General features: G+C 47.6%; 1 protein-coding gene and 1 long non-coding RNA gene across 10 annotated transcripts in view; one reads left to right on the forward strand and one right to left on the reverse strand.

Moving 5' to 3' along the window:
- The window catches only part of LOC128879552 (protein piccolo), a 59,020-nt gene that overhangs the window by 31,860 nt on the left and 10,342 nt on the right, over positions 1–16,818 (forward strand). For 4 of the 9 annotated variants that reach the window (XM_054128821.1, XM_054128838.1, XM_054128847.1 and 1 more), the window contains 11 exons: positions 7,887–8,023; positions 8,348–8,627; positions 9,116–9,236; positions 9,554–9,674; positions 10,186–10,283; positions 11,006–11,150; positions 11,223–11,298; positions 11,622–11,875; positions 11,983–12,061; positions 13,362–13,514; positions 14,706–15,044. In XM_054128821.1, the coding sequence (XP_053984796.1) occupies positions 7,887–8,023; positions 8,348–8,627; positions 9,116–9,236; positions 9,554–9,674; positions 10,186–10,283; positions 11,006–11,150; positions 11,223–11,298; positions 11,622–11,875; positions 11,983–12,061; positions 13,362–13,514; positions 14,706–15,044 (1,803 nt within the window). The remainder of the gene's footprint in view (positions 1–7,886; positions 8,024–8,347; positions 8,628–9,115; positions 9,237–9,553; positions 9,675–10,185; positions 10,284–11,005; positions 11,151–11,222; positions 11,299–11,621; positions 11,876–11,982; positions 12,062–13,361; positions 13,515–14,705; positions 15,045–16,818) is intronic. The other 5 variants (XM_054128829.1, XM_054128863.1, XM_054128882.1 and 2 more) reach the window with 5 other exon arrangements.
- On the reverse strand, positions 92–7,181 carry LOC128879743 (uncharacterized). Its single transcript, XR_008457690.1, has 3 exons — positions 5,858–7,181; positions 1,877–2,005; positions 92–1,797 (listed from the first exon to the last, which is right to left on the reverse strand). It is a non-coding gene; the product is annotated as an uncharacterized LOC128879743 (long non-coding RNA).

Raw genomic sequence — 16,818 nt, forward strand, 5'->3', positions numbered from 1 at the left:
ACGTATTACATGCGAATAGAGGATACGAATACTGCTGTGGCTCTCCGCGTAAAGGTCTATTTACACATATCCGTATCATGTCAGTTCCGTATCCGTTCAGTTCCGTATCCGTTCAGTTCCGTATCCGTTCAGTTCCGTAACGTTCCATCAGTGTCAGTGATTTGAAATATTCTTCTGTTGTTTTTGAATGGGCATGTTCGCACACGTCCGACACCGCTCCGTGACGATATCGATACGGTACGGATACGGAACTGACACGTTACGGATACGTGTAAATAGACCTTTAACGCTATCGATACGCGAGTCGCGTGACCCTAGAACAATCACAAAAGTGCAATCTATCGATTTACAGATAAGAGCATTGTTCTGGTTGTTCCAGTGTCACCGTTCGTTTTCAGAAACCATAGACGTACAGGATGCGACGGCCCCCATTCCCTTAAATAACTTGTAGATTATCCGTTGCGTGAAGTGTGGTAAAGTTGCGTGGTTTCGAGATGGGCGTTACAATTTCTCTTTAAAAAAAAAAAAAAAGGAGACGCGTCTCGAATGCTCGAAACGCTTTCACCTACGATAAAGGTACGCAAGCTGCGTAATTGCCTGGCTCGAAACGATGCAAGTTTTACGTGGCACAACTTTTCATGGAACGCGTAACGTGGAAATTATTCACAGCAGAGCATGTTAGGTGACTCCGGCCGTGTAATTAGCTTCGGTGTATCGAGCTTTGTAGCCGTGCGAAAAGTTTCATTAAAGAATCAGCGTTACACCTGGGGGACTTGTTAGTGTCTCGTCTGAAAGAGAGCGTTGACGGCGCGCCTTCCCCCTTGGACTTCAGGCCGATTGTAGCGATTAATCGTTGCAATTAGACCGCAGCAATTAATATCGCAGCGATTCCCGAACGGACACGCGCCAACGCGTCCATCGAAAACTCTCGATCATCAAATTGCGACGATTAATCGTCCCTGCGATCGGGCGAGACAATCACCCGAGAGAATTAATCTCGTGTTGCACACGGGAGACCAGGTGCCAGCATAATCGCGTTACGAGATAATGAGCGACGAATTTAATTAACGTCGCGAGGAACACGTTAGATGAATTTGCTGGAAATTGGCCACGCAAGGAAAGCGAGGATTAACAAATCGATTTAAGGCGATGAGCAGAGATCCTTTCCTGGCTCGAGAAGGCCGAGTTAATCATTCAAAAACGAATTTTTCTAATAGAAATTTCGCCTCAACGACGAACGAAAAGAAGTTAAGGAAAGGGGTACTTTTAAGCCGTGACCTATCGACTGGTAGCTTATCTACTTTAAAGCAGCAGCTCGGGACGGTATTATTCCCTTAAATATCTGCACGTATATAGACTTCGTTCAGTTTTCCTTTTCTTTTATTTTTTTCCATTTTCGGCTATTCATATAGCGCGCTATATCTAGCGACACCCGCGGAAGTGTTTTAATATCTTCCTTTATTTTCTCTCGGAGAATGGACTGCCGGATCGATTGCTCACGCGGACGACGTAAAACTTTTATCGTGCGGATATTCCGCAATTCCGCGGAGCAAGAAACCGAGTGTTTCGAAAGACTCGCGGGGCGACCCACTTTTTCAGTAACGATCACACTTTGTTCGGTCTGAAAATCATTCCTCGTCTGACCTGCTTTCCGCTGGCCAGATGACTAACCAATGTTTTTCGACGTGCGTGGCCCACATAGGGAATCTCTTCAATCGGTCCTCGACGCCAACTTTCGTGCCACACGTTTTCAACCAGTCACCTTCGATTATGCTTCGTTGCAAAATTTTGAGGAACCTTGAAAAATTAACGATTCCAATTAAAGTTACAATCTATTATACCGACGAAATTAAAGAAATGAATTTTCTTTACATACATAATCGAGTCATCAGCGAAAAGTTCACCCCTGGCGTGATTTTATCTAGCGTTTTATCTATTGGGCTGTCTGGAAAATCCATGGCAATTTTTAGTAGGCGATACAGGTCTGAATAGTATATCGGAATGGCTGAAAACAAATAAAATGTGCACATTTCTTAACGGGTGGAAAGGTTGTGGAACAAAATGGTACATATATAATCCAATAAATATACATGAAAATTCAAATATACCTTTGAATTTTTCTGAAAAATAGACATGAACTTTCCGGACAACCTAATATATTCCACCTTTACGAGCAGCCAATTCCACCTCGTAATACTCTCGATAAATGTCCAGCAAGGACGACAGTGTAAGTCCAACTGGTTAAATATTTTTTCAATAATGCAAGCCTTTCTCCAGGGTTTCCTCTAGGTTTCGCAGCTATCAGCGATAACCTCGCGACGCTTTCGTGCCGGCGTCCTCAATTACTATTGACTCGATTCGATCAGGCTGATGAATCGTTCCGATTCGTTATCACTGTTTGAACATAACGGGCCACGCGTAATCATACGTTTCTCCCTATTTGCATTTGTTCCACCGTATTTGGTCCAATCGGTGCGGACACGCGATGGAAATTGTTGTTGGAAGAGCCATCGCGACGGTAAGTCGCAAAAGCGATTAACGCCGCCCTTCATTAAGGTCGTGCAATACTTTCGATCGTTTAAATTTCAATTACTGCGACGGATGGCACATCAGCGATGGTATATTACAATCTCATATAAGGTAGGTGCTTACATATTCGCCTAGTGTTTACAACTTCGCTACCCATAAGAAACTCATACTTTTCCAAGTTGGGTCGAATCGGTGTAAGCCCTGCTTCGACGATGTGAAATATGATACACGATTTTTCACGGTAACAGTTGGCAAAATCTATTTTTGGGATGGATACGGATGTAAGTATACGCAACGATTGTACATAGTCTTAGGTACATCTTTTCTGTAGAATGTAAACTTGATGGAATCTCATCGTGACGATGTTTGCGTACACCGCGTATCACAATTTCGCCATTGTACACATTAGCCTGGCCAAATTGAGCACATCTACCTTATATGGACGAAATTATGTATCGAACGAAACTTTCTCTATACTCTTGCTTTTCTTTATCGTTAAGGAAACCACTGTTGATTTACAATTACTAGAGAATCTCGACTCGAGCGTCGAGTGCTTCGAAAGCACTTTCCCGTGCGCGTAAACAGTCTCTTCGATGTTACCAATTTTCTCTCAGCTCGCGATGGAAAGCACCGAGACGTGGCGCGTAAAAAAAGAAGACCGCTCTTTCCGCCGTTGTTTCTCCTTCCTCCCTTTTTTCTGTATTTTTTTTTTCTCTCTCTCTCTCTCTCTCTCTCTCTCTCTCTCTACCATCGCGAAACTTTTACTTTCGTCGCGACGATCTTGGTAGCAGCCGCGCTCGGCGGGAACGCGAGCTATTCCATTGGCAGAAATGAAAACGCCGGCCGCGGAGATAATTGATTCACAGCCAACGAGTCGAGTGACGCTTGGAAATCGAGAAACGACGAAGAGGGAGAGGGAGAAGTCAGGCTTATCGGTTTCATTCGCGCCGACTATTGATACACACGGAAATCCTTCTCACGGTTTTCTGGGCTAAACTGGAAGTTTGCGACGGGGATGACCGAGAAAAGTGACGATTGGACAAGGTGCTCCACTAGGCGCAGGCCGTTTTAATGCCAGGCCGTCGTTAAATATAGCGATTCGGTTTTCTATCGTTGATTTTTATTGGCCATCCGTGGCTAAACTATAACGCGAGACGCTTTGATCCGTTGCGATATTTATTCACACCGGTTCTCTGTTTTAAATATGGTTGAAGGCATGGAGAACATTTAAATTTTGATTATTACGTACAATCAGTCTCGCGAGTGTTCGTATCCTCTGTGTCTATCGAAGAAATTTGTCTAAATTAACTGACAGTTTTGCTGTTTCCAAATAAATCATAAATATGTACATAAGTGTTTATAATAAAAAAATTTATTCGGAAACATGGAATCCATCAATGAATTTAGACAAATGTCTTCCATAGACACAAAAGGTACGAATACTTATGATTGTATGTACACTCGAATTCCTTCTATTCAAAATAGCGATGATATCACGATAAATGTCTAGCAGAACACCCTGTACCGCGCGACCGCATCGATCCGCGATGAACTCCAACTAAAAGAAAACGACGGAGAACTTTTAGCGGCAACCCTTCCGCCAGGCCACTTCGTTCTGCTTCGATACCCCGAAAAAAGCTGTGAAACGAGCCGTACCGCTATTACCTTTTATCCTCGGCACCTATGGCTGTTCATTTCTGCCATTGGATCTCGCCTCGGGGCACGACCGATCGCGCCCCGCGCGTGTTTCTTTTCAGATTGCATCGATCTTTCATGCACCTTCGCTCGTCCGTCTCGAATAGTTAGTAACTTGCACGTTGCACGACTTATTCTGATCGGCCATCAAACACCCCACGAGGATTAACACTTTACGGTCATTGCAGGTCCAATCGAAACATCCCAAGGTGGTTGAACTTTACTTTGGGCCACCAAAAATGATTGATTCTTTTTTTTTATCCTTTGTTTCCGTCCGGAGTGGACCGAAGTCTTTCTTTGTATTTTAGACGATACGATATTAGCTGACCGCAAATTGTTAACAGAATTGGGATCAGGGAACGAAGATCCAACGCTCGTTCTCGGCATGGAACGAATCGCATGCGTCCAAGAGAAGTACATCCATTCCAGCATGCACGCCATTTTCCGTATTAGTTGTCCGTCGTTGAGCGAAAACGGCAGATTCATCGATGATATGCATCTCTTCGTGCACGATCTAATGATTCAAGCCCGTAAAACGAAGCATTCCCTTACGGGCGGTTGAACAGAGAGCCTCGATTTCCATTCAGCTACGCAACTGGAGCACAAAGCCGGGATCCATCCGATGCGATTACCTTTGAGCGAGATGCGCCGCGAGAGTCGCCGTTATCTACGTGGTTTTTTTTTACTCTCGTGCAACCGCCACGATATCTTAAAGAGGACCATCCTATAAGAGGCGATGAACTTTTTCGTTTCCGGAGAAACGAGTTCGAGGGCCTCGCGGAATAGATTCGGTTCGGAGCGCGAGAATAAATTTAAGATCGCCGGGTGTACGCGTGGTTTGTCGCAATAAGTCCTCTAACCTTCCCTGTGTAAACGGTACCATTATTGCTTTCAATGAAGTCTACGTTCGTTCCGATTTTTATACGAAGTAGACGCCAATAGTCGCGGTGCCACGAGTTGTAATGCTTTTTTCAAAGAGCCCTTCTTCGAAGAGCTAAGTCGTCGGTGTGTGCTACTTTTTGGCTCCGAAAGGTGTCCCCGTGCTCAGCCAGCCGTGGCATTCGTCTGACTTGGCTCTCCGCTACCGTTCTTTGATTTCCCAGATTGGAAGAAAAACAATCCGACGCGATATCGTATTCCGTCTCCTATTATTATTTTATCTTCGAGAGTCTTCGCGACGAACCACGTAAGACCCGCGAACCGTGGAAGGCAGTAAAACGGATACCGAAAAGATGGTTTTACCCGATCGGAAGAGAGGCTCGTAAAGACGAAACGTGATCGTCGCGATGTCGACTTTATCGAGAATGAACGGAACGCGATTGGAACGAAGCCACCAAAGCAAGATTCGACTTGGCTCTTGAAACCGTATTATATTTAATGCTTATTTTTAGGCGGTTAAGGAAGCATCGGTCGAGAATTTTGCAAGCTAATCTTTGCGTTCATACCGCGGGGTAGCGCTTCTCAAACTAGGGTACGAGCGGGGGTGAAGTTTGAGAAACGTTGCTGTAGATCCCCTTGTTACTCGGAAGACGCTTGTGCAAACGAACCAAATTCGAAGGACGAAATCGCAAAAATCGAAAACTCGAAAACACCCGACACACGAAGAGACCGCCTCGATTTCGATTAGTCGTACCTTCGGCTTGGAATTTCTCCTTGTCCGAAGCTGTCGAAATTGGGGCAAACTTGTTCCTTGAAGTATCGCGAACAGGCGCCTCGGGAGTTGTTTGCACTAATAACGCAAAGACGGTTACGTAACCGAGTCAATATTCCACGCACCGTCGCGCACTCAACGCACACACAGCCACGCACACACGGTCCCAACCACACGCTACCCGCGCGCACACGCACGGACACGCGTCTATAGACACGCGGAGTCGCATCGATCTTTCGCGTGTGCATTGTCGCCTCTGGCGTCGTCCAGCGAGAATAGTCGCGTTCTAAAAGTAGAACTGTCGCGCGCGAATCAGACGCACGACCAACCGGAAATAACAGAATGCCCCGCGGACGGATCGGAGCCGTTTCGCGCGGAGGTCCTCCGCGAAAGGTGGCAGGAAGCTACGAGGACGAGCGAGTCGGACGGCACCTGCGTGCTTTTCAGACAACTTGACCTCCTCGGTGTTCAACTTCACCCCGCTCAACGGTATACCGTTCGAATCCGATTTCCGTTGACCTTAATTCACGGCGTGAAGCGTAAGGGCTCTTGCAGACCAGACGCTCGCTGGCGTGCCACGTCAGATACGTGCCGACCGAAGGGAACGCTCAGAGCTGGATACGGTGACCGAAGATTAGGCCACGTTATCCCTTCTGTTATGGTCAGTGCCAAATATTTTCACCGCTCGAGCCCGTCGAGACCGCTGTACGGGTCTAGTCGTCGACTACTCTAGATTTCAGACGCCTTTTAATTACTTTCTGGGGCTGTTATAAGTAGTTATTAAAAAGTAATCGAATTACTGGTAAATTCTAGTTGAGTAGCTGCGAATACCATTACAAAGTAATTGTAATGGCGATTATTTAACTACTTGATCAAAGTAATCATTACGTAATGGTTATCGAGAATTTACAGCTATTCAAGAGAAAAACTGTACCGTGAGATTAAAAATAGGATGGTACATCCTCCAACAGGAGGCCTTCAAAGAGCATTTGCGTCCTACGGTAGATAGACATCGCGATTATCGTTGCACGGAATGGCGAACTGAAAACAGAAAGGAAAACGATTGGTTGGCAGCCATCGAGTGGCTCGTCTGAAACAGCCGCAAGCGACGGGAACGACTACCGATGAGCGTCGCGTCGGTTCGATTCATCGTCATCGCGGCAAAACGTAAACGTGGCGAGGAAATAGTCGCGGAAAACGCCGCTCGCCGGCAGAAGGACCTTTCCGCGAACTCGAGGCCCATTATTTTTCTCGCTACAAAGCGAAACCGCGACCCTCTCGAGACGCTTTTCGCTTTGTTGTTTTAATCGTCTTTCAGAGATCTTGCGTTCGAGCGAAAAAGAGACCACTTCCGGTTGCAGGTACCAGGTGTATAACGAGAATAGACAGAGAAAGGGCTAAATACGGTTTGTAGAGAGCGAGTGGACGCCCCACGCGCCACGTGGACATTGCTGAAATCTTTGTTTTGCTTCTTCTTCTTCTTCTTCTTCTTCTTCTTCTTCTTCTTCTTCTTCTCCTTCTTCTTCTTCTTCTTCTTCTTCTTCTTCTTCTTCTTTTAGAGAGAATGCTTTGTTTATTGTACAAACGATTTGTAGCAGCTTCTGCTTGTTATATACATGCTTTCGCCTCGAGAAATTCGCTCATCTGCGAGTTCGTTTTTTGGTGAACGTGCGCGCACACACACACATACACATACACAACACAGTCCACACAGACGCGCACGCATACACTCTCGACCGCTGCGTTAATTGGTTCCATTAACAGAAATCGATTTTCACCCTCGAACGAAGCCTCGAGCAGTCTCTGGCACTCGAAACTTCGTCGAAGCGCACGGGATTGCGAGAGCGAGGTACGGGCTTCGGATTTCAAAAAGAACAGCAACGGTAACAGTCGAATCGGCTCGATTCGCGGAAAATCGTTCTGTTAAGCGAAGCGGTCGAGATCGCGACGAGTAGAACCCGTCGATAACTCGTAACGGAGGCTTTCAATGAGTCACGAATGTTCGTTTCAGGACCCACTTTGGAACCGCCGTTGCCGAGACGAAAGAAATGCCCGGAGCTCGCATACAAGACGCACGAGTTCATAACGGCGGCCGACGGAGGTGGCATAGACACCGTCGACTCGAACGTTGTAGCTGACAAAGTTCGGGTACGTTATCGTAAGGAAACGGTTCTTGCAAACACACGTTTACTTTATTCTTAAAACCGCCGGAAATACGGACAAAAAGTGCAGAATAGAAAAAATCGTAAAATTAGTGCAAAATTCGTTCTTCTTCCTGCTCCGTGTCCGTCAAATGGACGTTATCAGTTTTTCTAGCGACCGGAGCTCTTTCCTTATCGCACCCTTTCTAACTTCAAAACCGTGAAAAAATGGAGCTGCCTCCTTATTGCAGCGCACCCCTAAATTCCAATAATTACGGTGCCTTTAAGTGGACGTACATTAGCCGTGAAATAATAAATCGTCCTATCGCAGGAAGTTACAGCGCAGTCGGGTTTGCCGCCAAGTCAGCTGAGCAAAGCGATATCCCGAATCAGCACCGAGTACCGGCTGCAGTTCGCTTGGCCTAGACGACCGCAACTGACAAATGGCGAGACAGTCCCGCCGGGAGTCACGGCCGCGGGAGCGCCTGCAGGAACGACAGGACCACCTAGGAAATCTCTCAGCATGGGGGCTCTTAAGCAGGGTATCGCGCCTACAGGACCTGCCCCGGTTCACAAGAAACGCCCGGGCGATGTCGATCACAAACGCGATGGTAAATGCTCCCTAAATACAGGGTGTACCGTAACTGGTGGTACAAGCGAGTAGGGGGTGATTCCATGTGGAAAATTGAATCGAATATGTAGAATAAAATGTTTTCATATTGTTGCGCCGGGGGGTTGAAGCACGAGAATTCACGTTAATTAAATATAAAGTTTATTCACAAACTATAACTTTGAAACAATTTAACGATAATATAACGATAATCTCGGAGACTCGTAACGAAACGTCTTCTCTCTTTGAGTTCTCGAATCGCTCTCTACTATTTTCAAAGTTTGCCGCTTCCTGGCAACCGGAAGCGCGGGAACTCGTTTCCGCAACTTCGCATCGTCGCAATATCTTCGCACCGTCGCGACGATGTAACTCGGAACTGTAGCGCGGCATCTTCATACCGTCGCAACGATATTACACTTTAGTCGCGAAAAAGAAATAAGTTTGAAAATTTGTCCTGGGACAAATCTAACGATCGAAAACGATTCGCAGGTGTGCAGGCATCGGAACTGGAGCCCCTGGTCGGAGGGATTGGAACGGACACCATCGACGGAGCGGTGCCCGAGGGTGACGAGCGCGAGGAGGACCTGCCAGACTTGAAAATAGCTTTCAGGTCAGAGATTCGAGACGACGTACACCGAGTGTCACGTTTACCTCGAACACCTCGAATATTTTCGTTACTTTAAGTCACCTTAAGACCTTAAAGTCACACCCTCTTCGAACCATGCAATTATTTTCGTTATCTCGAGGAGCAACAAAGTCACTGGAGGTGTTCGCGATGAACGAGACATTGCGCAACGCGACGTCGAACAGAGTAGTATCGCGACGTGTAAAAAAGGAAGAACAAAGGCATCTACGACGATCTCCAATCGCTGTGAAGCCGCGTATGTCACGAGTCGGCGTTCTACAACCACGATTGATTCTTTTCAGGGGTAAAAAGTCAGGTAGAACCGTAAGGATATTGGATGATAAAGGGCCGAGCAAACAGCAGGAGAAACCGTTTCCTACCTCAGAAGTGATCGAGCTTAGGCGACTCGCTGACGAGTACAAGGTAATTCGACAACCAAGAACCGGAGACGCGGCGTATGATTCGTCTTTCGTTCCTCGCGAATCGGTTCTTCTGACATACTGGAAACAGTGCTCCCTTCCCCCCTTCTCGACATGTATCGTTCTCGGAGCATAGTCCTTTTATCGCAACGCAGTGTATCGAGACTGATCGCCTCGCTGGCAACGAAATTCCACGATCTTCGTTTGATGTTTGCATGCGTTCGTCGACGTTTCGAAACTTTTTTTCAACCACGGCCACGCGCCAAGATCAGAAAACATCGGTACGATCGGTGAATCCGTCGCGTACGATCCTCGACGATATCATGGTCGCGAATTCAGCGTCTCGTCGTCTCGCGTGCATGCATTTCTCCCAACGATGGAACACGATGGTGTGATATATGTCTTCCGAAGCATGCTCTGTGTTCTAGTGTGTGCGTTAGTGTCGCAATGAGCGCGTTAGCTTAGAAACCTGCGTGTAAAAGCAACAGAATGATTCGTTCTGATTTGTACATTAGCATCGCGACTGGGGTTGCGGTCTGGCAGCCGAGGACGAAGCTTCGCTGTGGAAACGAGTCTCCAGTAACCACGCTCTCAACGCGCTGTCCCTTGCCAGGCCAGTACACTATACTCCACTCAAATCGGTCAATTTTGTCGCTCGACGACCATAGCCCGACGCAGCGGCGAGCTGCGCTCCAATCGTGCGTAAATACCAACACCTCGCGACCAATCGAATTTCATTCTCAACTATTATATCTGAAAACTATTAAACGCAACTTCTAAATAGCCAATATTAAGGTAAATATACGTAAGGCTAAATGTACGTAACCAGATCAGTCGGTCGACGCGCTACAAAGTGTACAAAGTCAGCGACGTAGGTTCGCTCGATGTATGACCAGTCGCGGCACGTTCTACTTACGACACGGAGGTGACGAGTAGAGAGCGAAGATTCTTACCGAAACTATCGTCGTATACGTATGGTCGGGGGTAGTTTGCGATCCTCCTCGGGATACAAAGACCAACTAGAAGAGTCAACCGTAGTTGAACAGAAATTAACCGGATACTCGAGACTGTTTGAGGCTACCGGGTCTGGACGGCGGCTTTTTGGGAAATTGATCCCTCGCGTCGTCGATCCACCGACGTCAGTGATATAGCTGTTCTCGAAGAGCCACCGCTCGCACTCAGAAGCCTCGAACGATATCGACTGCAGGAATGATTCGAAACGAGCAATTCTTCACACGAGTTCCGTCGTAGCTGCGTTTTATTTCTTCCACGCGATCGTGTCTCACATGGGACGACCACTTGGAGATATCGAGTGACAAATGATTGCGTGTTTAGGTCAGTGACGAAGGAGGAGAAAGAAAAGGAGAACACGAGGAAAGTCGCACCGATCGCTATGACGATGACCATGCCTCCAGCGGGTCGACCGTCTTCGGTGCAGGCTAGACCTATGCATGGATTACTGCAGGACGATGCCAAAGCGGTAGGTTCCTCGTAAATCGCCACTAAAACGTATCGTCCAAATACTCTGTCGTCACTTTACTCTACTTTCCAGGATACTGAAAGAGCCATCGCTCGCGCAAGAAAGGATTTCTTGATCCGCCATCATCTGGATCGTACCACTGGTGTCGGTAAGTGTATTAAGAATGCACAAGTGCGGAGCGTAGAGAGTAGAAGTTGATACAAAGTGTTTCGTAGCAAGAGTCCCCTCAAAGATGGATTGCGAGACAAGGTCGTGCAAGCTTGTATCTAATCGCGTTACTGTCAGAATTTATTCGCGACGGTGTCTTCGATCCCTCGAACGGTACCGGTCGCGGTAGTTTTGTACAGGATTGGTGATTCTCTATGCCTGAGAGAACTCACGGTTCAAGGGGTTGACGTTCGACTTTAACGAGTGGAGACCAGCTGTACGAGCTTACGGACCACTTCTGATCCATCTTTGAAATCCTCTCAGATGATGACGATTTCTTCGCAACAGGCGACGGAGCACTGCTTCCCTCTCCTACGAGAGAGAAGCTGGAGCCTGTGATACCGCGACGTCGAGAGGACACGAAGGAGCACAAGGAGGAGATTCAACCCAAGACGAAGTCCAGCCCGAAGAACAGCCCTAGAACTGGCCGTTCTCAGAGCCTGGGACCTTGCGTCACCGAGCGTCGATCACCGAAACGCCAACCCCCGCGTGCACCGTCCGTCACCAAAGACGCCAGGGTATTTTCTCATCGATAAAACAAAGATTCTCTCTTCGAGACGAATCAGTCGAATTCGATTTCTTTTCTTTGTTCCGTTCTGTCGTTGACCCGGTTCTCTTTGTCCAGGAGAAAGAGAAGGAGCCAAAGGATAAGGAGAAAGAGCTGAGAGAGAAGAGCGGTGAGCCTGAAAGGCATCCACGACCGAGTAAGTAGCACCGAACGAGCATCCACGACATCCCCTATCGACATATCCTTCTTGTATCGATATACCAGTCGATCGATTTAGCATCCATGAGACCGTACCCCGAATCGATTGGCGCTCGTTGTCTGTCACGAGTTCCGTTTGCATCTTCCGTGCCTAAAATGGAATTTGGATAGAAGTCTCGTACATATATTTTGGATTGCTGTTTGCTCTTGTGGGCCTCGAAAGCCGAACGTTCGTTATTACCTTGTACGAAACGTGTTGCGAGAGACATTCACCGCTTTTAAAGACCTCGCGTCGACGCGTCCCTTATCGAAGCGTCGACCGCGAAACACGGATCCGTAGATTCTTTGAGCGGTGTGTGTCCGGACGTATCAATTGCAAAGTCATCGTTAACATATATATACATATATATATATATATATATTTTTTTTTTTCTTTAGGCAGATGCATGACAATCGTGTTTTAATCGTTTCTATCTCTCTGTCTCTGCCAAACTAGTAACCAGTAGCTCTTATTTGATTGTCCGTAAAGAAAGTTTTTGCGACATGTTGTTCCCCCTCATCCCGAACGGCCTGCGTAAATCGCGAGTAGCCTGAACGAACGCGTCTTACATCCCCGTGTTGTAACGTTCGATAGCAACGAGACTAGACGTCGATTGCGTGATATATCCACATATATAGACTGTATACATTTATTTGTAGCCAACGATGTTGTCGTGCATTGTACTCGAACCATCGACTAGATGTCTTTACGAACGCCAGCCATACCCAAAAAGTGAACCCGTCATCATCGACAGAGTTATCGAACGATTCTCTCATTATCGACGACATAGAATCTCGTCGCGTTCATACGATTTCTTCCATCCTGCGTCCACGAGCCATGCCCGACAAACGACACGTCCCCGTTTCACTCGATTCTTATCCATCGCCAGCCACGCATCTTCGACGTGCACCATCTTCATCCACGTCGTTCACCATCGTCGGTCATCGTCATTTCGAGTTCCATCGATCCACCCGAGCCGCGGAGCACTCGCGTATTCACGATCGGTCTCTCTTCCTCTCTCTTAACGCCACGATCGACATCCAGACATCTCATTCCCGTCGGATACCATGCTCGAAAGATGAAACGGTCGGATCAGTGGCTGGACGCATCGTGCTAGACACCCTCGAAGCACCACCCCGTGCAGCCCGTGTTTCTCTCATTTATTAAATCAGGCTTAGTTGCTCGCGCGAGACCGAATCGCGACGATCGTCAAGCACCGTGCGATCAGATTGATCAGGAGTGGCAGCGGGTGTTTCAGTCACGGGCCCTGGCCGCGTGCGTTGGAGCATACGGGAACCCTCGACGATTTCCTCAACGGGTCCGTCGACCAGCGTGCCGCCATTACCGCCACCACCCTCGGGCCCAGGGCCTACTCCGTTCCACAGGAGGCCCCCACAGGTCCATCGGAAATGTACGTTCTCTGTACCACGTACCTGCTGCCCGCTAGCCCAACTTTCACGTATCTCGGTTCTCTAACCTTTCGTCCTGCACCCGACACCACCGCCACCTTCTTCTCCAACACCCTCCGCCTACTATTTTCACCCTTTAACAATTTAAACGCAGCATCGAGCACAGGCAACCGGGACGAAATTTCTCTCGGCACTTCTCCTTTTCACCTGTCTCTACCTAAACTCTCGTTCCCTTTTCGGTGTCGTTAAATTGTTAAAGGGTTCAACTACACGCCCAGTTCTCGGTCACGGTATTCTGCGAGATACGTATGTCACGATTCTCGAAACCCTCGAGCGTCAAAATTTTCTTTTTCCAATCGCTTCGTTGCTTGAATTCGATTCGCGATTGGTGCCGAGTGCGCCGACGAGTGCGTGCCAAGCGATACAAAATTAACGTTCGCGAAGAAATAAGTCGCGACGTTCGGAATAATTTTTGGAGGATCGACGCAGGGGGTAGTAAGCCCCCGACTCTCGTCGGGAAACGCGATCGCAAGGGAAGAATCACGATATTCGAGCGTGGACGCAATTCTGCGCGGGTTCGATAACTTCGCGAGACCCTTCAGCCCTCGATCACCTCTCCAATAAGAATGAACCTCGACGAAGCGACGCAGCCTTGCTTAAAATGTTTGATAATCGTCTTTGTTTCTCGTCACTTTGTTTCTTTCCAGTCGTCGTATTATCTCTGTTCAACCTAAAATGGTTCTACGAGTGGGTGCCGATATGTATGTTTGTATTTAATCAGATTCTATCGTAATCGTCAACGTATACTATGTACATTTATCTTTAAACTTTAGGCTCCTTGAAAAGGCTCAAAATATGAATATATTTCGGTCTGACGGGAATTCGACGCGTAACGTGAAAGAGCTAACGAGTTAATGGATAGATACGTAGCACAGCAAAAAATAATCGTTTTCTTGTATCTTAAAAATGAACAGACCTCTCGTCAAGGGTCTATATCGATAGAGGCTTTAAGAGACGTTTAAACGGCCAGTTGAATTTGTTGTCGCGGCACCGACGCGTCTCGTTCAAGGGGACCTCCAAATCTAAAGACATTTTAAGCAGGGTGGTCCAACGATGACAGTACCTTGCGCGTAAGATCCTGGAGGACGGTGGCCCTTTATTCATCATTGTACTTTGTGTACGGTATGTTTTAGCCTTCCTCGCAACCACCGCTCCCCCCCATCGCCCTCTTCATCACGCCAAACCCTCAACCACCACCACAACCACCACCACAAGTACCACTGTAAAACCCCCGGTAAAGCATTCAGTTCATACGAGTGTCCATCACCCACCTACGTCGAGCGCTGCCGCTGCGGCCAGGCCGGACCGTGTTAAAGATATAAGCCGGTGCCAAGGTCCAAACGAAGCTCAGCCAAAAACGGCCCGCGACGATCCAGCTGCGGCTGCGGCCGCAGCCGCCGCCGCCGATCCATCCAAATCATCCTCCGATAGTCGATACGCGTCAAACCAAGCCGCTAACGCCGTCCAATCTAGTAAGTAGCATGCTCTCTGCCGTTCGGCCTTGTTGCTAATTTGTTTCGCTCGAACATATCTAACGCTTTTCGTGTTCGTTGTTGTATATCTTTCTACACAGGTCGTCCCATAACTAGCGCGCCCTTTCCTCGGTACGTATTCAAGGGCCGGATAAACGGCCCTCTGTCTACGATCGATCGAATACTCGAGGTGGTTATAGAGATTGGAACAAGCTGCGTTATATCCTAGTGCGGTGGCGTCTCCTGTCTTCGCCTAACGTTCATATACAGTAAACACTGGATAAGTGCAAGAAAATCTTACTGACGCGTCCACTAGCAGGCCCAGGACGAAACCCTCCCTTCACAGGAACCGTCACCACGCTAGTATATCAAACGGACTGCGTGTGCCGAAAACAACAGCTTAACCAAGTCTAGAATCACCTAGAAATCACTCTGTACGACTTCCAACACTCTGTATCTTTCTATACGTTTCGTGGTTCTCCTTTCACGACATTCTTTCGACGTTCTCTTGCCATTTTCACGTGGTCTCGCCGAGAGTAATTCATTGTCTTCGTATAATATCACTCTGTAACGCCTGTTTCGCACCTCCAGTAACGGTTCGATTCAAAAACGTATCATTTTTCAGCCCAGATGGATATCCCTCGACAGCTACAAATTGCATTTCTCCATACCGCTGTCTCCATCGACCGATCTTCCGGCGTACGAATCGTTTTCCAGACTGCAACTCTTCAACCAACGTTTTCAAACCATTTTTTGTATAGAGTTTCTCCACACAGCTGCTACAGTTACACTACAGTTGAACGATCCACGCATCCGACACGTACCAAAAACTCTCGAAGCAATTAAAATCGTAAAACTCTGGTATGTCGCCTCCGGAACAGTCTCTGTTTACACTAGCATCGGTTTGACTTGGTTGCAGTTCCCGGGAAAACCCGCATTATTTATGGGATGACCTAATATCTCTCTACTCCCTCTCTGTATTGGTTCTTTCTGTATCGTTCTGTCTCGTTCTTTCAAACCCTTGCTCTCTACTCTGTGTCTCACTTTCTGTATTCTGCCTTTCTGTCTGTGTCTCTCCGTGCCTTTCAGAGCATCGTCGAGGATGGCCTCTGGCAACATGTACCATCGTATCGCGCATACGTAGTTGTCTTTTTTTTTTTTTTTTTATTTTTTTATGTACTTCTTTTCTCGCGCGTAAAATAGAGCACGGGTTCTACGTGGTCCCGCTTTCATCGCGAAGCATGTACCCACGTTCAATGTTTTTACATGCTCGCTGGACGTTCGCGCGTCACGATTCTCGCGTCTCTGCGTTTGGAACGATCTGTCTGTTAATCTCTTCCATGCGACTCGTAGACTGCGCCTCGAGGAAGCTTCGCATTTCCATTGCCGTTAGATCAGCTTTCCACGCGTAATTCGTCGACTCGATTTACAAGACGTCGCAGGAGGATATCGAGAGTATGGGTGTAGGGCCTCTCGAGGATCGAGACAGGCCCGAACCACTCGAAAAGTGGTCGATCTTAACGCTCGGTGGAGGAGAATAATTTCGACAGGGCATGACGTCTGTACAAGCGATCAAGATTCGAGTTTAATAGATACAGTAAAGACTGGATAATCATACATTTGGTTCTACAGTCTAGCGTCGAACATAGAAACGGACAGAGAGCGAAAGAGAAAGAGGTCCGAGGAAAAAAGCAGTCGACAGAAGCGTATCAATCAGTTAGGATCATATTAAATTGCTCGCTTACTGATCGTCAAGGGGGACCTTCCCCAATGG

This window comes from Hylaeus volcanicus, chromosome 1 (genome assembly GCF_026283585.1).
Source record: "Hylaeus volcanicus isolate JK05 chromosome 1, UHH_iyHylVolc1.0_haploid, whole genome shotgun sequence".
Classification (NCBI taxonomy): domain Eukaryota; kingdom Metazoa; phylum Arthropoda; class Insecta; order Hymenoptera; family Colletidae; genus Hylaeus; species Hylaeus volcanicus.